General features: G+C 46.7%; 2 protein-coding genes across 3 annotated transcripts in view; both read right to left on the bottom strand.

The window, feature by feature from the left end:
- Positions 1–4238, bottom strand: part of dnajc25 (DnaJ (Hsp40) homolog, subfamily C, member 25) — a 4845-nt gene extending 607 nt beyond the window's left edge. The window contains exons 1-5 of the mRNA XM_030065437.1: positions 3889–4238; positions 2591–2743; positions 854–1224; positions 347–446; positions 1–56 (exon numbers count right to left, since the gene is read on the bottom strand). The exon at positions 1–56 is cut by the window's left edge and continues 607 nt beyond it. Coding sequence (XP_029921297.1) covers positions 1–56; positions 347–446; positions 854–1224; positions 2591–2743; positions 3889–4185 — 977 coding nt within the window. The 5' untranslated portion in view covers positions 4186–4238. The remainder of the gene's footprint in view (positions 57–346; positions 447–853; positions 1225–2590; positions 2744–3888) is intronic.
- The window catches only part of wdr36 (WD repeat domain 36), a 22182-nt gene extending 1928 nt beyond the window's left edge, over positions 1–20254 (bottom strand). The window contains exons 1-21 of one of the 2 annotated variants that reach the window (XM_030065436.1): positions 19967–20254; positions 19582–19609; positions 18909–19009; positions 16593–16710; positions 16063–16195; positions 15924–15978; positions 15266–15398; positions 12968–13143; positions 12322–12442; positions 11737–11802; positions 11017–11106; positions 9886–10315; positions 9688–9796; positions 9519–9598; positions 9317–9424; positions 9081–9172; positions 8566–8714; positions 8069–8188; positions 7752–7833; positions 7472–7659; positions 6796–6967 (exon numbers count right to left, since the gene is read on the bottom strand). In XM_030065436.1, the coding sequence (XP_029921296.1) occupies positions 6818–6967; positions 7472–7659; positions 7752–7833; positions 8069–8188; positions 8566–8714; positions 9081–9172; positions 9317–9424; positions 9519–9598; positions 9688–9796; positions 9886–10315; positions 11017–11106; positions 11737–11802; positions 12322–12442; positions 12968–13143; positions 15266–15398; positions 15924–15978; positions 16063–16195; positions 16593–16710; positions 18909–19009; positions 19582–19609; positions 19967–20110 (2673 nt within the window). In that variant the 5' untranslated portion in view covers positions 20111–20254 and the 3' untranslated portion in view covers positions 6796–6817. Of the gene's footprint in view, positions 1–6743; positions 6968–7471; positions 7660–7751; positions 7834–8068; positions 8189–8565; positions 8715–9080; positions 9173–9316; positions 9425–9518; positions 9599–9687; positions 9797–9885; positions 10316–11016; positions 11107–11736; positions 11803–12321; positions 12443–12967; positions 13144–15265; positions 15399–15923; positions 15979–16062; positions 16196–16592; positions 16711–18908; positions 19010–19581; positions 19610–19966 lie in introns of those variants that run through there. The other variant, XM_030065435.1, reaches the window with a different exon arrangement.
- Between the last annotated feature and the right edge of the window lie 607 nt (positions 20255–20861).

Here is a 20861-nt window from a genome sequence, read left to right as displayed (position 1 = left end):
CTCGGGTCGGTCGCCATCTTCACCTTCATCTCCTCTTCCTGCTCCTGTTTGTAAACCTGCAGCGAAACAACTCCCTTTAATTACTTTCATTATTAGAGCACTAATTAACTAATTAACTAATTAACTAATTAACTGAGTCATCAGTTTAACTTTTTGAAAACCTGAGCAGTTTCATCAGAAATGACTCCAGAATTAGGAAAACATAATAAAAATATATATAATAATTATAAATATACTTTCTTGATAAGGTTCTAATAAATTTCAGGTTGTTTTCTTTCTTTTTCTTTGTAAACACAAGAACTCAGGTGCGGCCAGGTGCGGCCAGGTGCCCCCCCCCAGGTGTGACCTCGTAGTTTTCTCTGATCCAGAGCCGCTTCTCCAGGAAAGACTCTCGAAGCTTCTCGTCCAGACTGTCGAACTGAGACTGAGACATCTTCATGTACCTCCTGCAGCACACACACACACACACGCACGCACACACACGCACGCACGCACACGCACACGCACATGCACACACATACACACACACAGAGTTACTGCTACAGCTCTGCAGAGCCACAACTAGTTTTCAAAGTGATGCCCCCTGAAGCCCCGTGAAGCCCCTTGAAGCCCCCTGAGGCCCCCTGAGGCCCCCTGAAGCCCCCTGAGGCCCCCTGGGGCCCCCTGAAGCCCCCTGAAGCCCCCTGAGGCCCCCTGAAGCCCCCTGGGGCCCCCTGAAGCCCCCTGAAGCCCCCTGGGGCCCCCTGAGGCCCCCTGAGGCCCCCTGAAGCCCCCCTGAGGCCCCCTGGGGCCCCCTGAGGCCCCCTGAGGCCCCCTGAAGCCCCCTGGGGCCCCCTGAAGCCCCGTGACTGACCTGATGATGTAGAGCTTCTCGGGGTCGCCGTACTCCTGGCGGCAGACGGTGAAGCGGTAGATCCAGGAGAGGTTCCAGGCCAGGTAGCTGCTCAGGTGGTAGGGCAGCAGCAGCACCTGGCACAGCAGGAGGTCCGACACGTTGGGCTTCTGGTAGCCGCCCTTGATGTCGATCTTGTTTTTGATGATGTCGCGGATCACCTCCTCCTCCTGCTCGCGGATTTCCTCCTTGCTGCGGCGGTTCTTGCCCTTCTCGCGGCCGCGGCTCAGCAGGCCCTGCTGCCGGGCGATCTCCGTGGCCTGGATCCTGTACCTGGGCACCGTCACCAGGTAGCTGATGGCCTCGTTGTAGCTGCTGTGCCAGCTGTAGTACTGCAGGACATTATTCATGCTGTTATTATCTGCTGTGTTTAACCCTCTGAAGCCTGAGCAGATTCAAAAACATGCAGGGAAAAAGGCGACGAGCGAGTTAACGCAAAATGAGCAAAAAAAAAAAAAGTAAAGTACTGGAAAAAAAATATATAACTTAAAAAAAAGATGACACGAAAACTCGGCAAAATATTTTATTCTTGGAACATAATTTTGAATATATACTTACAACAATAATTATGAACAGTTTTATAGGCATTTTCCCTAGTTTTTATGATAATTTATTTAAATAATTTATGTAAGTAAGAATTACATTTATTTAAGTATTTTTTCTCTCTTTTTTCGTATTTTCAATTCAGGCTTTCTTTCTTTGTTTTTCCTTTTTAAGTTCATTTCCAAGTCATTTTCTCGTAACCTGTAACTTATTTCTTGCACATTTTTTGCTCATTGCCTTTTTCCCTGCAGCTCAGGGTCAGGGTCAGGGTCAGATCACCTCCCCGGGTCAGGGTCAGGGTCAGATCACCTCCCCAGGTCAGGGTCAGATCACCTCCCCGGGTCAGGGTCAGGGTCAGATCACCTCCCCGGGTCAGGGTCAGGGTCAGATCACCTCCCCAGGTCAGGGTCAGGGTCAGGGTCAGATCACCTCCCCGGGTCAGGGTCAGGGTCAGATCACCTCCCCGGGTCAGGGTCAGGGTCAGGGTTAGGGTCAGGGTCAGATCACCTCCCCGGGTCAGGGTCAGGGTCAGATCACCTCCCCAGGTCAGGGTCAGGGTCAGATCACCTCCCCGGGTCAGGGTCAGGGTCAGGGTCAGGGTCAGATCACCTCCCTGGGTCAGGGTCAGGGTCAGATCACCTCCCCGGGTTAGGGTCAGGGTCAGGGTCAGGGTCAGATCACCTCCTCGGGTCAGGGTCAGGGTCAGATCACCTCCCCGGGTCAGGGTCAGGGTCAGGGTCAGATCACCTCCCCGGGTCAGGGTCAGGGTCAGGGTCAGATCACCTCCCCGGGTCAGGGTCAGGGTCAGATCACCTCCCCGGGTCAGGGTCAGATCACCTCCCCGGGTCAGGGTCAGGGTCAGGGTCAGATCACCTCCCCGGGTCAGGGTCAGGGTCAGGGTCAGGGTCAGATCACCTCCCCGGGTCAGGGTCAGGGTCAGGGTCAGGGTCAGATCACCTCCCCGGGTTTCACTGCGTTCACTTAATCTGTTCAGGAAGTCGATTCTCACCCAGAGCCACGAAGCGAAGGAACACAGGGAGACCCGGCAGAGGCAACCTGAGGGCCCGGGCCCAGGCAGGGACACGTAGGAGCATGTAGGGGTCAGAGGTCATGGGTCAGTCAGGAGTCAGGGGTCAGTCAGGGGTCAGAGGTTACCTGGAAGGCGGAGATGGCGCAGATGGTGACGAGGATGACCAGCCTGACGTCGACTTTGGGCGCCAGGCGGCGGCGGTAGTAGGCGTAGTAGTGGCGGTAATACTCCTCTGGGTGGTCCAACATGTAGTCGTAGTCCCTGCGGGAGTCCTCATCCTGCCACACACACACACACACACACACACACACACACACACACACACACACACACACACTCAGGACTGTAATACTGAATCACAGCATCAAACTGGAACCAGACAGTCGAGAACTGGATCCCATCACTAGGAAGCAAAGGAAGGAAGGAAGGAGGGAAGGAAGGGAAGGTAGGAAAGGAAGTGAGGAGAGGAAGCGAGGAGTCAGAACTGAACGGAACGTGATTGGCTGTTATTTCCTGTCATAAACAGCCAATCACAGAGCTCCACAGAGGCTGACAGATTATAATGGGCTGGACGTCGACCAATCAACTGCGAGCAGTTCATCTGAAAATTAAGATCGGTGTGGCTCCGCCCCCTGCAGAGTGACATCACGCTGAAACTAGACCCTTTACAGAGCGCCGTCTGGAGAGTAAAGGTCAAAGGTCAAATCCATAAGATTAGTCCTGCGTTCCAAAACTCATACTACCATACTATTTAGTAGGAGAAAAAAAGAATTAGCATGCATACTGCATACTACACTGCATACTTTGTAAGGGCAGCTGGAGTACATACTAAAAGTAAAAAGTATGTAAGTATGAGATTTGGAACGCAGGGCAGGTTTTGGGTTGACCGCCGCGTTCGTCCAATCAGATGTCTGATCGCGTCGAGAGCGATGCCTTCATTTGCATAACCGTAAACTTCAACGCCATCCTGCACCAGGTTTCCCACAATCCCTTGCTGCGTGTTGCACCGCGGGGCTCTGGCCGGACGCTCGTCTGACTCTCGGCCTAAACACCTTCACAGGTTATAGTCTGGTTGCCATGACAACCGGAGACGCCTGCGCCAGGGGTCGAGCCTGCTGACGACTTTCTTTGTTTGTTTTTAATTAAAACAATTAATGAGTTAATTAATTTGAATGAGGCTCCGCTCCGGCCTCGCTCTGCTGAGGCTCCGCTCGCTCAAAGATGGACTTTTTTAAATTTGTGTTTGCAGCAGTTTGGTCAGACGGCGTCTCTGTGTCGCTCAGGGTCAGGACCCGGACCCGGACCCGGACCGGGACCCGGACCCGGACCCGGACCCGGACCGGGACCCGGACCGGGACCCAGACCCGGACCCGGGCAGAGCCACGCGGAGCAGCACAGCACAGCTCCGGGTTTCCCCACAGACCTTCAGCGTCTCGTAGGCCGTGGCCACCAGCAGGAACTTCTCCTCCGCGGAGCGCCGCGTCTCCCCGGGCGGCTCCGCGGCTCCGGGCCGGAAGCGGTCCGGGTGGAAGCGGCGGGCCAGCTGCCGGTACGCGCGGGCGATCTCCGCCTTGGTGGCGTGGCGCGTGACGCCCAGCACGTCGTAGCAGACGTCCGCGCCGCAGTAAAGGCCGTCGATGAGCGCGCGGGCCGGAGCCGCGCACAGCGCCAGCGCCACGAGCCACGACAGCAGCCGCTCGCGCTGCGCGGCCGCCGCCATGTCTGCTCTGACTGCAGCCCGGCGCGCGCTGCTCACGTCATCAGGGCGCGCCCCGGCCGTGCGGAGGGATGACGCGTCTTCAAAGATCGTTTGTGAGGGTGAAGAGGATGATGGGAGGAGCGTCAGGCTCGTGCTTCAGAGGCCGAGCGGGCAAACAGACCAGCTGCTTCACCATGGCAACGCGTCAGTCAGCCAGCTGGTCACACCCAGCGGCACATCGTTATCATACTCAGAATTTTTAAATAAATATACATTTCCTATTCTTCCGAAAGAATACGCAATAGTTTGTGATGCAATGCCCTCCGGTGTAATTATGATGTTTAAAAATGTCACATTACCTGAAAGTGAGTCTTTCCCTCTGGAGCCTTGCAGACAGAAGCCGGTCCAATCCGCTTCTCAGTGAAACAGAACAATAACGTACTGCACGTGCACTGTGCCAAAAACACATCATCACTCTTCTTAGCCTTATATCTGACATCATCAACCCCACAGGAGGAGCAGGTGTTCAGCAGCTGCTGAAACCCACGTGATGACCAGGTCACCTGCATCCATAATGTGATTGATCAGAGTGGAACCAATCATGCAGCTCCTTAGCTGGACAGACAGATCATCCATATAAAGGTTGAAGAGAGCTGGGGAGAGTAACTAACCCTAACACAGTGATGAATGGGAGTATGGAGAGGTGGCCTCCAACAGATAAACAGACAAATAAATTGGAAAATATATGTGGCAGGATAGGCTTGATTGACACGTGGAGACACTTAAATGAAAAAGCTCAGAGGAACAAAGACAGGTCCTTCAGTCCCGTCCAGACTTTTAGTTAATTTCATCAGATATGGACGATAAAGTATTCAGTTATAAGAGAACCATGGAGAACTTCCAGCCCCTGAGGAGAGAAGGCAGCTGATTGGTCGAGGCTGGCCAATCATAAAGTGAGCTGAGCAAATTCATGTTACTTACAAAAATATTAAATATTTAAAGTCAAATGACAGGAAAGTACCATATTGTATTAAAATTCCCCTGATATAATGACGTAAATTAGACCAATTAGACCAAGACCATCACCCGAAAAATGAACAAAGTTACAAAGTTCCAAAAAAAAACAATGTGTACAGTTATGATTATAAGAATATTTCGAATTTTTATACCTCAAACTATACTCAAATTGCTTTGCAATAAAAACACCACAAAATTTACAAAAAATCCAAATGACAAACACCTAAAAAAAGTGATTTTTGTTGATGACTTTTCAACAAACAATGTAGTTATTGACATCAATATGATGTCAATAACTACATTTTTGACAATGGCAGCTTGATTGACTTTGCAGTGGTTTTAATATTTTGAGTTCTACTTCATATATATTTTTGTATGCATGCTGTGTGATTTGAGCTCTGGCTGATCCTGACCTCTGCGCGTTAATTCATGATGTACACTGAAACGACAAGGCCAAAGCATTCATTTTAAAGACACCTCAGTCTTGGTGAAGGATTTGGGTCATGTGTGTCTGAGTGACCGGGAACGAGCCAAACGTCTTTTTGTTTTTATACCGAACGTGTTGCAGTACAGGGGCGTGGACGAGCTGCACGGGACAGAGGCTGAACACAACACAGCACTTCTTCTTGATCTGTCCTTTTAACTGAGTTTCCCTAAAAACCAGCTGCTGTCTGTGTCCCTAACCCTAACCCTAACCCTAACCCTAACCCTAACCTAACCCTAACCCTAACCTAACCCTAACCCTAACCTAACCCTAACCTAACCTAACCCTAACCTTAACCTAACCCTAACCCTAACCCTAACCCTCCAAAGCGTTGGACTCTGGATCTTCCTCCTCAGGAAACTCGTCTTCTTCCTGCTGGAGTTTAATTCTCTGTTATCTATCAGCTGTTACATCTGCAGGGATCAGGCAGCCTCTTGGTGTCGCGGCTCCTGAGGTTTAGTTTGAGGAGGATCGTTTTATGATCCGTCACGGGGACAGGATGACCTCTGACCTCTGACCCGTCCTTCCACTCCTCTGAAATGAGCCGGGAGTTGCTTCTTTAAAAAAAAAAGTTTTTTCTTGCAGATCAGTCGGGATACGACGTCTGCCCACGTCCAGCAGGCCCGACCAAACCCTCCATCGCTGCACCTCCAGGGGCTCCTGGCCTCCCAGCTCCAGGCTCCCGGCTGAAGGCTGTTTTTGTTTGTTTGTTTGTTTGTGTGTATATATTTATGTATGTATGTATGTATGTATGTATGAGGGAGTTAAAATGTTCTCCAGCTCCACTTTAAACAGTCTGGGTTATATCTGTAAATATTCCCCAACCAAAAAACACCAGCAGAAGTTTTTGTTCCCTGCAGTTTGACAGCGCCCCCTGCTGGCTGACGTTTCAAGCCTTATGTATTTACTTTTTGTCAGCTGTATTACTCGTTTTCTTGTTATTTTCTGATTTCTTGTCGTTTCTTGGCCATCCCATTTTTACTGTTGAAAAAATTCAAATTAAATTTGAATTTAATGAAAACTTTGAAATCTGAATGCAGTTTCATTCCAGTCAAACATGAAAATCACTTTTACAGAGTTCAGAAAAGACAAAAAACTTTATTTAAACACCAATAACAAGTACAAAAGTGTGTGTGTGTGTGTGTGTGTGTGTCACAGCAGTGCGCTCTTGATGTATGTCAGCAGGCACAGTGATTGGTGGAAAGAGGCCTGCAGCTCCGCCCACCCCGCCTCCAGCCGCTCTGAAAGGTGGACCAGCGTTTCCATGGCAACTGCATCCTGTGACAACGACCGGAGGTGGAGCTAAAACAGAGAGAGACATTAGATGGTCGCTAAGCAGCAAACACAGCCCATAATAGTCTTTGTGTGTGTGTGTGTGTGTGTGTGTGTGTGTGTGTAGTGGCAGCCAATCAGAACAGAGATGCAGTTTGGGAGGGACAGTGAATGGCAGACTATGGGGATCCTGCTAGCATGCTAACTTACAGTGAGAGTCTATGGGGATCCTGCTAGCATGCTAACTTACAGTGAGAGTCTATGGGGATCCTGCTAGCATGCTAACTTACAGTGAGAGTCTATGGGGATTCTGTTAGCATGCTAACTTACAGTGAGAGTCTATGGGGATTCTGTTAGCATGCTAACTTACAGTGAGAGTCTATGGGGATTCTGTTAGCATGCTAACTTACAGTGAGAGTCTATGGGGATCCTGCTAGCATGCTAACTTACAGTGAGAGTCTATGGGGATTCTGTTAGCATGCTAACTTACAGTGAGAGTCTATGGGGATTCTGTTAACATGCTAACTTGCGTACCTTCAGGAAAAGCGCCAGGTAGGCGTGCGCAAGGTCGAAGTCCCGCCCACTGGCCAGCAAGCTGTCAATCATGCGGAGGAAGGCCAACAGGAGGCCACCTGCCCCGCCCCCTTCAGCTGATAGGCCGCTGAGCTCGACGGAGAGGGGGGCGGGGCCGAGGGAGCGCAGCAGGAGCAGCGGCCGCTCAACTGGAAAAACAAAGTTCATGAATTCAACTCAGTTTGTTGTGAATAATTTAATAAACATCAATAAGCAATAATCAGCAGGAGGGCAGACTGACAGCTGTCGGACTCGGCGGCTGATTCCAACGCAGAGACGAAGTCGGACCGCTGAGCCAGATCGCCCCAACGCACCACCTTCGACTGAAACACACAGTTTGTTTGTTTGAGCTGAGAACACACACACCAGAACACACACACCAGAACACACACACCAGAACACACACACTGAAACTATGACAACAAACACAAATCAGAAAAATTAACATAAAATCTAAAATTATTCAGTTAAATTACTTATTTTAATATGGACGTTGATATTAACAAAATTAAAAACTTCATGAAAAAAACCCCCCAAAAAACGGAGTGGTGACATCACCTGGACTTCCTGTGCAGTTGCCGGGGGCAACGTGAAGCGCGGCGTCAGACCGGCCTGAGTGGGCAGGAAGAAGGGGAGCGTGGGGGGGGCGACAGGGGGGGCAGCAGGACGGTTCCTCCTCTGGAGACACACACACACACACACACACACACACACACACACACACAGCTGTTTAAATGATCCAGAAGCCCAGGGGCAGCAGGGCTTTAATTCTGAAAGGTTTTAGTGAACCACTCGACCCATTACTTTGAAAAAACAACTGACTGCCCATTAATTAATTAATTAATTAATTAATTAATTAATTAGTTAGTTAGTTAGTTAGTTAGTTAGTTAGTTAGTTAGTTAGTTAGTTAGTTCTCAAAATCATGATTTCAGCTTAAAGATGAAGATGATGATGAAGATGACATTTGGTTGAAGCAAACTTTTTAAAAGGGTTCTGTTTTGTCCAGTTTTATTTTTTAAAGGCACGTCACTTCCTGTTAGCATAGCATGCTAACCTTGATAGCGTCCAGATGCAGCAGGCTCTTCCAGCGCGACTCTGGCAGCAACGACAGAGTCACAAGCTCCGCCCCCAGCTGCTGCGGCGACTCGTACTCATCATCATCCTCGCCGTCGTCTTGTGATGTCACTTCCTGTTCAGCCTCATCTGGCCAATGAGGGAGAGAAAATATCAAACACTGAAAAAATAATGGACGTGGACAGGGATTTTTTTTTGTATTTGAATAATTTACCCACAATTCCTTTTCAATGTTTATTGTTGGTTTTAATTCATGTTTTTATCACTTTAATATTTTTTTCATTTAGTCATTTTAGGCAAAAATAAATTTCAAAATTTTAATTAATTAAAACTTATAATGGCAATCTATGGGGATTCTGTTAGCATGCTAACTTACAGTGAGAGTCTATGGGGATTCTCTTAGCATGCTAACTTACAGTGAGAGTCTATGGGGATTCTGTTAGCATGCTAACTTACAGTGAGAGTCTATGGGGATTCTGTTAGCATGCTAGCTACCTGGCTGGCTTCCAGGCAGAGTGACGGCTGCTGGTTGGTAGTCGGCTGGCAGGGGGCGGAGCGACACCAGGCCACACAGGCTCTGATTGGTCCTGAGGGGAAAGAGGTGAAAACGTCATTGGGTGTTGAAAATACAACAAAGAAGCTCCCTGGCTGCTGATTGGCTGTTGAAACGTGAATGTGATTGGCTGAAAGTGATATTGTGATGCAAGTGCTGAAAGCTGATTGGCTCGTACCAGAGGTAGATGCCCAGGTTGTCAACATGCACCGTTGCCAGGAAGTCTCCTGTTGGAGACATGGACACGCCCACCGGCGCCGTGTCAACCAGGAAGCAGTCGACCAGGCTGCAGATAAAAGACACAAGAAGAAGAGAAATCTAATGTAAAATGAACAACGTGAGATTTACATGTTGCAGCAGCGCCGGCGTGAGCCAATCACCAGCCAGAGGGCAGGTCCCAGGTCCGAATGGTGCAGTCCATCGCCACGGTAACCAGCCAGCGGCCGTCTGGGCTGAACGCCTGTGAGGAATACGCAGAAATAAACGTTAAAGATGCCAGTCAACATCATGCTAGGTTAGCATTAACCCTGTTAGCATGCTAGGACGCACCATGTCGTTGATTTTGCCGCCGTGGCCATGGAACTTCCTGACGACACGTCTGGTTGCCGTGTCAACCACAATTATCATGAAGTCATCCAGTGCTAATGCTAGCATGCCGCTAAAAAGAGATAAAGGTCAAAGGTCAGAGAGCCTGTCAGTTAGGGCCCCGGTGCTCTTAGTTAGCATGTTAGCACATTAGCATGTTACCTCTCTCGGTGCAGCAGCATGCTAGCTGGCGCCGTGCCCAGCTGAAGCTCCGCCTCCTGTTTCTTACTCCTAAAGCGCCAGATCTTCAGCAGCGAATCAGAACCGGCCGTGAGCGTCAGCTGGTTCAGCCCGTCCACGCAGACGCCACGGACCGCCCCGCGGTGTGCCGCCCCGCCGTCACCATAGCAACCACGGTGCAGCCCCGACTGCAGGTTGTAGAGGTCGACGCGGCCCGACGACAAACCGATCAGGACAAAGTTGCCGCAGGAAGTGACGTCAACCGCCGTTGCTGCGGCCTTGTTGCCGTGGGCGCCGGGCGGCCGCAGGTGGTGAGCTCCCATGGTGCACCGCTGGTAGTTCCAGGTGGTGGCTGCTAGGCGACCGCTGTGACACGCCACGATGCCGTCCCAGTCCGACTGCCGGGCCACAGCTGCAGGGAAAAACACTCATCATGTCCTGTACTGCAGTACTGTGCCCGGTACTGCAGTACTGTGCCCGGTACTGCAGTACTGTGCCCGGTACTGCAGTACTGTGTCCGGTACTGCAGTACTGTGTCCTGTACTGCAGTACTGTGCCCTGTACTGCAGTACTGTGCCCTGTACTGCAGTACTGTGCCCGGTACTGCAGTACTGTGTCCGGTACTGGGGTATGAAAACTGCTATGATGTACTGCAGTAGCAGTATGATGTACTGCAGTAGCGGTATGACGTACTGCAGTAGCAGTATGACGTACTGCAGTAGCAGTATGATGTACTGCAGTAGCAGTATGTTGTACTGCAGTAGCAGTATGATGTACTGCAGTAGCAGTATGTTGTACTGCAGTAGCAGTATGATGTACTGCAGTAGCAGTATGTTGTACTGCAGTAGCAGTATGTTGTACTGTGTGTACTGCAGTAGCAGTATGTTGTACTGTGTGTACTACAGAATATGAAATGTTTAAAGTGAGTGGGTGAGAACGTGCTGCAGGTTATCAAACAGAGTATTGTAGTACGTCAGGTGATGTCAGGTGATGTCAGGTGATGTCAGGTGATGTCAGGTGATGTCAGGTGATGTCATGTGATGTCAGGTGATGTCAGGTGATGTCAGGTGATGTCAGGTGATGTCATGTGATGTCAGGTGATGCAGCGCCCACCGGAGGCGAAGGTGGTGATGGCAGGAAGCCGCAGCTCCTGATAGGCCAGCCCCTTCTTCTTCTTCTGCTCCTTCTTCTTGTTGATGGAACCTGAAGAGGAACATCAGAGAACCACATCACACACACACCTGCAGCACCACACACACACACACACACACACACACACACACACACACACACCTGCAGCACCACACACACACACACACACACACACACACACACACACCTGCAGCGCCCCACCCACCCACACACACACACATCACACACACACCTGCAGCACCACACACACACCTGCAGCACCACACACACACCTGCAGCACCACACACACACACACACACACACACACACACACCTGCAGCGCCCCACCCACCCACACACACACACACACACACACACACACACACACACACACACACACACACAGACACACACACACACACTCACACACACCTGCTGCTTTAAAAATAAGTCAGCTTGACTGGTTTCATAAGGAAACGTCTGATTTGATTTGATCTGATCTGATCTGATCTGATTTGATTTGATTTGATTTGATTTGATTTGATCTGATCTGATCTGATTTGATTTGATTTGATCTGATTTGATCTGATCTGATTTGATCTGATCGGCTGCAGCCGCTTGAAAAAAAATCCGTCGGTTATGAATTCCATAAAAATGTTGAAAAAGCGTTGAGCGGGACGTTAGATCAGCTGTTTACTCACCGTGACCCAGACTCTTACTGAAGCGCTCGTGGACGGTGGAGAAGGACTGCAGCGTCCCGTCCTGACCTGCAGGGGGCAGTAAAACATCAAACGTCACTAATTAATAAAAAAAAAAAAAAAAAAAAACAGCTTTAACAAAACTGACGTATGATATCTATAATAATAATAAGAAGAAGAAGAAGAAGAAGAATTTATACTGTAATAATATTGTTAACACTGGAATACTGACAAAGTAACTGTAAAATAAATTAATATAGAGTAAAGTTAAACTGGAAAAAAGCAGGAAAACTAAAAATAAAGGAAATAATCACATAAAAAACATAAAATTAAGATGAATCCTAAAGTCTTATGGAAATTAAATAAAGTATTTCAATAATTAGACTATTTAAAATGATTTATTAAAATAATAACATAATCAATTAAATAAAAAGTAAGTAAATAAAAGTAAGAATGTACAAGATTAAAAAAATTACATAAATATAATAAATAAAATAAAATAAAAATCTTTTAAGTAATAAGATAAAAAGCAATATGAGAGTAAAGGGAAATTTTTTAAAAAGAATAACAAATCCTGGCGGCACTGACCGGCGCTCAAGATGTTCTTCCCGTCGTTGCCGTGGTGACTGATGGTGGTGGGCGGGGCACTGTGGCCCTGACGACTCCGTAGCAACCGGGCTCCGCCCCCTTCCTGGTCAAATATCCACACCTGCCGAAATGTATTTAATGCTGTTTAATGAATTATTACTACATTAATTCATGTTACATTTAAATGGATGACAATTAAGAAGAATTATAAATAATAGACATAAATGATAATAAATAAAGAAACAGACAATAAAAACTACAGTAAACCAAAAAATAGAATTTATGAATAAATAAATGAAAAGATAAATAAATACGAAATAAAAAGGAAACTAACATAAAATCACATTATTATCAAACAGGGTCAAATAAATTCTAAACGTAACAAATCAAATGATAAACAAGTAAAAATAAAAACTTACGTTATTTTTAATAAAAAATATCACATGATGAACAAGGCATTATAAGAATAAAATAAGTAAAATGTAAATGAATTAACAGTAATTAATAATCGGTCCACATCGGAACAAAATTTTCATAAAACATTAATGTGGTTACAAATTTAAATAAATATAAATATCATGAATTATAAAATAATTAAATAATTAATGATTATAATATACTTCATAACAAAATAATTAACGAGTACCTTGATGGCGTTGTCGGCTCCGTTTGTGATCAGTAACGGCTCGCCGTGCAGGAAGGTTGCCGCGGCGACGGCGGTGCTGTGGGCGTGTCGCAGCTGAGCAGTGAGCTGCCGGCGCTCCAGGTCCCACAATGCAACATGGCCCTGAGGGCTGGCCGCCGCCACGACAGGCACGCCATCTGGAGAAACACCAGCGGCGTTACGTCACCAAAACAAAAACAAAAACACACCAAGACAAAACAAAACAAAGCCATCTGTTTGTGTAACGGAATGAAATGTCCGTCTTTCACATTTTAATATTTCACCATCAGGTAATTAATTCAAAGGATTTCTCTGAAAATTCAGATGAACTGGAATGTAAAAACAGCCAAACGCAGAACGTCCAATCAGAGCTGAACCGAGAGCAACCGGCTCGTTAGAGCGCCTCCCTGTGGAGACAACTGCCACTAACGAGCCACGCCTCCTTAACGAGCCACGCCTCCTTAACGAGCCTGTCAGAGCTGAAGCAGCTGGTTTTGTTTTGCTTTGTTTTATTTTTGTTTTGTTTAATTTTTTGTGTTTTTGTTTTTTGTTGGCGACAAGACAAGGGGGAGCAAAACATTAGACCTGCTGTATGTAAACGTGAAGGGGGCATCCAGCTCCCATGTCCCCCCTCCCCCTGGGGAGATCAGACCACTACCTGATACACCTTGTACCAACAGACCAACCTGTGACGGTCAAGGTGTGGTCCAGAGAAGCCGAGGAGGCCCTGCAGGACTGTTTCCAGTCCACAAACTGGGATTTGTCCCAGGAGGACCATAATGAGGACACTGAGGGTCTAACAGACTCTTACTGACTGCACACGGTTCTGTGAGGACAGTGTTGCTCCTACAAAACGATGCAGTGTTTTCCTAACAACACGCCTTGTTTTAACAAAGACATTAAGACCCTCCTTAACAGGAAAAAGGGGGCATTCGTGTCAGGAGACGGGAGGAGGTGAGGGCAGTAATTCATCTGGTCCAGCTGTGGAGGGGAGCCATGATCTCCCAATGAGCTAAACCAGCACTTTAACAGGTTCGACTCAGCCCACAGCACCGGGATACCGGCAGGACACGTCTCCTCTAACAAGGAGACAAAGTGAAGTAGGATAAAAGATCTCAAAAAGCAACACATCGTGCTGCGATCTAAAGAAATTCAAGAACAGATGAGAAACAAAGTCATTGACATCTGTCAGTCTGGAAAGGGTTACAAAGCCACTTCTAAGGCTTTTGACTCCAGTGAACCACAGTGAGAGCCATTATCCACAAATGGAGAAAACCTGGAACAGTGGTGAACCTTCCCAGGAGAGGCTGGCCGACCAAAAATACTCCAAGAACGACTCATCCAAGAGTCACAAAAGAAGCCAGAACAACATCTAAAGAACTGCAGACCTCACCTGCAGCAACCCCCTTTGCTTTTTGGAAGGTGTGTGTCCCGTTCCATCTGGCATAAAACTAACACAGCATTTCATGAAAATAACATCATACCAGCAGTCAAACATGGTGGTGGTAGTGTGATGGTCTGGGGCTGCTTTGCTGCTTCAGGACCTGGACGACTTGCCATAATTGATGGAACCATGAATTCTGCTCTCTACCAGAAAATCCTGAAGGACAATGTCCGGCCATCAGTTCATAACCTCAAACTCAAGCGCACTTGTGTTATGCAGCAGGACAATGATCCAAAACACACCAGCAAGTCCACCTCTGAATGGCTGAAGAAAAACAAAATGAAGGTTTTGGAGTGGCCTAGTCAAAGTCCAGACTTAAATCCAGTTGAGATGCTGTGGCAGGACCTTAAACAGGCCTTTCATGTTCAAAAACCCTCCAGTTTGGCTGAATTAAAACATTTCTGTAAAGAATGGGCCAAACTTCCTCCACAGTGATGTAAGAGACTCACTGCCACTTATCACAAACACTTGGTTGCAGTTGTTGCCGCCGAGGGAGACACATCCAGTTATTAGGGTTAGGGGGCAGTTACTCTTTCACATAGGGCCAGGTGGGTTTGGATAGCTTTTTTCCCTTAATTAATGAAATCATCATTTAAAAACTGTATTTTATATTTACTTGGCTTATCTTTGTTTGTTTTGTCTTTGTTTAATATCAAAACTTGTTTGATGATCTGAAACATTTAAGTGTGACAAATGTGCAAAGAAATAAGAAATCAGGAAGGGGCAAATACTTTTTCCCAGCTCTGGAGGGACGGACAGGGACACCGGCTCCCTCTTTAGAGACACATTCATCCACAGTGAAGCTTCATTCATTGTTTTGTTTTGTTCGGTCGCACCTGAGCGGAAAGCGAGCGAGCTGATTGGTCCCCAGTCCTGCATGAAGCTCATCAGTGTCTCATCCAATCGGATGTTGTGGATGATGATGCGGCCTGTTGCCGTGCCAACGCCCACCACATCCACCGCAGGACTCTGGGAAATGGAGTTAAGAACAAATGAAACCAAAAGTTAAACTTTTAAAGCTTTTTTAATAGTTTAATAAGAAATTATAAATAATCAAAAATGTATTTATGGTAATAATTTGTAATATACCTGTTTGAGAGATTTAAAATTAATAAAAATATTAAAAAATCATCAATCATCAATAATGACTTACAATTACATATTAAGAAATAAAAATGAGCATAAAAATAATGCCTAATATTAATTAATGTCAGCAATTACCTAATAAGTTATTAAATAACAATTATTAATTTCAATTCATATTAAATCATAAACAGTAATTAATGTAAAATATCTGCAAAACAATTAACCCATTTAAAAATATTTACAAATAATAAATAAAGCTAAAAACAACAATGATGATAACAACAACAATAAATGTATGACGTCAGAATTCTTATCTCACCGGTTTAATTCTAGTTCAAGGCTGTGTGTGTGTGTGTGTGTGTGTGCGCGCGCGTGTGTGCGCGCGTGTGCGTTGCCATGGAGACCGACCTGCTGCAGCGCGGTGATGGCGGCCCCCCAGCCGGAGAAGCTGTACAGAAGTTTGCTGCCAATCAGAAAGCAGAGTTAGAACAACAGTGACAAGCCCTCATCCAATCAGAGGCCAGAGCCTGAGAGGGGGCGGGCCCACCTGGTCTTGATGTTCCAGAGCTGCAAAGCACCCTGGGAGCTGCCCAGCAGCACCTTGTTCAGGTAGGTGCTGGGGTGACACAGGGCCGAGGGCTCAAAGGTCACCGGGTCGAACTGGAGCCGCAGGTACACCTCTTCAAAATAAAAGTCTTTCAGTCATTTGCTTGACATGTCAAAATAAAAGCCCTTAACTTAAAAACAGAGAATTACAAAATTTTCTAAATTTCATAAAAAAAAAAAAAAAAAAAAATCGCAGTAATAATAATAATACTATAAATATTAGTGATGCCCCTCTCTCCCCATTACCCGGTAACACCCGGGCCAAACGACGACAAAATGTAATTAAACAAGATCAAAAAATAAGAATAAAATAATCAAAGACTGAAAGTTAGAAAAGTTTTATATTGAAAACGAAAATGACAATTAATGAAAAGTACAACAAAAACAACATTCAACAATGAAAAATAAAAAGAAAAGAATATGAAATGAAAAAATACATAGAGGTGGGAAGAAGCCCCGCCCCCTCCTCACCTCCGCTACCAACATCCCAGATGATGGCATCACCGCCGGCGTCCACTGAGATCAGCTGATCGCCGAGGGGAAGCAGCAGGCGCACTTCCTGTTTGTGGCCCGAGTAGCGCCTCACTTCCTGTCAGGACAGGAAACAAACAAATCAAAATAAAATACCATGACTTGAATGCTACATCACTATGACATTATATTAACATATTCATAAAAGTTAATAAATGGAAACTTGACTGAAATGCAATATTAAACAAAATATAATAGTAAGGTAAAAAAAAAAAAACACTCAAAAAACAGAAATTAAGAAGCGTCTTTCACGGTGGAGGAGCAGCGTGTCATAAAGTGAGGAGGAGGAGCAGCGTGTCATACTGGGAAAGTGAGGAGGAGCAGCGTGTCATACTGGGAAAGTGAGGAGGAGCAGCGTGTCATACTGGGAAAGTGAGGAGGAGCAGCGTGTTATACTGGGAAAGTGAGGAGGAGCAGCGTGTCATACTGGGAAAGTGAGGAGGAGCAGCGTGTTATACTGGGAAAGTGAGGAGGAGCAGCGTGTCATACTGGGAAAGTGAGGAGGAGCAGCGTGTCATACTGGGAAAGTGAGGAGGAGCAGCGTGTCATACTGGGAAAGTGAGGAGGAAAACAACACCTCCTCTCTAAATCGAACACCGCGGCTGCCGCCTAGAGAGGCAGAACGCTTGGTGGTGAACTGCCAACTGCAGAAATGTGGAAGTTCCACATCAACAAGTTTCCACATCTGACACTGAAACCCATGAACTCAGTGCACAGGTGTGCTGCGTGTGGGACAGGTAGAGCTGAACTCCTCCAGGTGGGACCCCTCAGGGGGGAAAAGGAGGTGGGAGCGAGTAAAAATTAAACACAAGAACATCACTGCATTATTTCATCACAGTCTGTTATCCAGGCTGTAATGAAATAAATCCGACACCAAACTTCAGTCCCGTCAGTGCATCAGGCTGACAGCCTGAATAAAATCAGACTCTGAGCTGCGTTAGACCTCAGCAGGAACAAAAGGCAAATCTAAAGGCCGACTCGCCTCTGGAATGAAGGACAAATGATCCTTTTTCACATTTGCATCAGCGAGCTGTCAATCAGGCCCATTCTCTCTCCCAGGAATAATTTGACCCCCAAAATATTTAGAGCTGATTAATTTTAAATGTCCCTAAAATGTTGTGACACGCCTCTAAAATCCTTGTAATGATCAGGTGTCCTGTAATGATCAGATGTCCTGTAATGATCTGTCCTGTAATGATCAGATGTCCTGTAATGGTCAGATGTCCTGTAATGATCAGATGTCCTGTAATGGTCAGATGTCCTGTAATGGTCAGATGTCCTGTAATGGTCAGATGTCCTGTAATGATCAGATGTCCTGTAATGATCTGTCCTGTAATGATCAGATGTCCTGTAATGATCAGATGTCCTGTAATGGTCAGATGTCCTGTAATGGTCTCTCCTGTGTTCCTCTCCTGCAGAGTGTCAGCTCTGTGCAGCAGCAGCTGTGAGCCTGAAGCTGCTGAACATCAGCATCACAGCCTGTCTCTCTCTCAGAGAGTCAGACAGGAAAATCCTCTCCTCATCTGGACTCGCTGTTCAAGGGGAACCTCAGTGACTGGTCAGACCACGTTTTGGCAAACAGCTGATTGGCCAGGGGGCGGAGCTTAATGTAGGATTCAGTCCTGTCCTGAGAGCTAGCCTGGCCTGGAGCAGACATAAATAATTCATGTCACGTCAACTCCAGCCGCCCCAAAAACAGGCAGAAATATCAGTGTTTTTTTAAACGCACGGTCCCACAGCCAGTGGCGAGGCTGAGTCCTCTGGTCCCGGTCCGAGTCAAACGGACACGGAGTCTGAAGCACTACAGCCGCTGTTACTCGCCACCACAGCCTATTCTATTAATATAGATTAATATAAAATAGATGAATCAATGAATGCAAATCTGAAGAATACTGAGCAACTTATTAATATTGTTCCCATCCTCCAAAATGTTTGTGCACACACACACACACACACACACACACACACACACACATCCCCCCTCGCCAAAGCCAGAATCCTCAGGGAAACTGTTTGTGATCCAGGAAATCCGGAGCGGAGCCTGAATCCTGATGCAGGCCTCTGATCACATCACCTGAGGATCAAGAAGCCCCGCCCCGCTGCAGGATCATGATGTCACACTGAGGCTCACCTGTGACCTCTGAACTCCAGTCTCATCACCGCCTCCTTAGGTCCAGTGCAACTGGACGTTGCTGATGATGTCATCAGAACGTGACGGACGAGCCTCTGTAGCGATACAAATAAAAACAGCCGTACCTCTTTGTTCCTGGCGAAGGCGCTGATGTCACATCCTGACGCTGCAAACACCAACATCCGATCTGCCACCAGACAGGAAATGTCCTCTGATAGGCTGTTACCTGGACAACGATGACATCACAACAGCAACCAATCAGAGACTTGCCCTTCAAGAGAAACAAGCTTTCATCAGCTGTTTCCTCTGTGATGTGACAAGTTAGCATGCTAGCAGGATCCCCATAGACTCTCACTGTAAGTTAGCATGCTAGCAGGATCCCCATAGACTCTCACTGTAAGTTAGCATGCTAGCAGGATCCCCACAGACTCTCACTGTAAGTTAGCATGCTAGCAGGATCCCCATAGACTCTCACTGTAAGTTAGCATGCTAGCAGGATCCCCATAGACTCTCACTGTGAGTTAGCATGCTAGCAGGATCCCCATAGACTCTCACTGTAAGTTAGCATGCTAACAGGATCCCCATAGACTCTCACTGTGAGTTAGCATGCTAGCAGGATCCCCATAGACTCTCACTGTAAGTTAGCATGCTAACAGAATCCCCATAGACTCTCACTGTAAGTTAGCATGCTAACAGGATCCCCATAGACTCTCACTGTAAGTTAGCATGCTAACAGGATCCCCATAGACTCTCACTGTAAGTTAGCATGTAAGTTAGCTTGCAGGGTGAAAAACTCACTGACGGCGACGATTCCGAGCTTCTTGACCTGAAAGAAACACAAGAATGAAAAAGACTCCGTTCAGAATCTGTCCTTTAATGTTCCTGCTCTCTGTGACCCTGTGACCTTTGACCCCCACCTAACGTGTAGGGTCTGCTGTCCCGTCCGCGTGCAGGACAGGTGTGTGACGCTGCCCCACACCTGCAGCGGCTCAGCTTTAAACGCGTTTCCTGACCGGACCTGGCGCTTTGGTCTGTCGCGTGCAAACAGCTGCTGTCGCCCTCAGGCCGCATCTCACCTGTCCGCTTCTCCGTGACCGACACACCTGAGCCGTCCCTGCCTCTGACCTCTGACCTTGTTCGTTCCATTCCAAATGAAAGCCGCGGTCCAGCCGCAGGTACTCACGTTGTAGGTGTGGAAGCACCTGCCGACCGCAGTCACCACGTAGAACTCGCGGTGCTTCTGGTGGTACCTGAGCGCGTGCGGCAGGTGGTTGGAGAACAGGCCCAGGACCCGGAAGCCGGAGAACAAAGCGCCGCCGGCCGGCATCGTCTCTTTGATCTTTATTAAAGTTTATTAAAGTTTATTCCGCTAGAAACTGCGCCGCTGCGCACGTGCCGCCATGATGCGGAGGAAAACACATGGAGAGCGCGTGTGCTTCCGGTCCGGCTGGAAACCACGTGTGGCCAAAACAAAGGTTCCGCTACAAACTGATTTTATTTCCGTTTTTGCACAAACACATGTTGAGTTTCCTTTAACAGTACATAAAAAATATATTATAAATATTTGATAACATTTTAATTATGCATGTTGTAAATTCCCAGACTATAAACAAACTAATAAAAATAAAATCAAACATAAAAAGAATATTAAAAAATATGACGAAATATGAAAAATGTCATAACACAAATATAACAAAACTAAACTAATATGAGAAATCTAGATAAAATAGCAAACAACAAATACACAAATAATGGAAATAAATTTGATGAATTTATGAATAAATAAATACAAACAGTTAAATAAATAAAATATAAACATAAATCCTCAGCAGCTGACAAACACACCGTCTGCTTCTGCTGAGACTCCAGTTACTTCCTGCTACACAACTTTATTTACAACTTTATTTACAACGTTATCGAGGAGTTTATTTGGCCAAACCTTCAGGGAACAGGGTGCTCTGTTTCTATGGTTAAAACAAACAAACAAACAAACAAAAAAACATCATCGTTAAATGACAAAAAAAAAAAAAAATTAAAAACTAGAACAAAAACTATAAATATACAAGCACAACATATAA

The sequence above is a fragment of the Myripristis murdjan genome, chromosome 12, assembly GCF_902150065.1.
Source record: "Myripristis murdjan chromosome 12, fMyrMur1.1, whole genome shotgun sequence".
NCBI lineage: Eukaryota > Metazoa > Chordata > Actinopteri > Holocentriformes > Holocentridae > Myripristis > Myripristis murdjan.
Note: the sequence above shows the minus strand (reverse complement) of the source record. Positions and strands in the feature narration are given on the sequence as shown.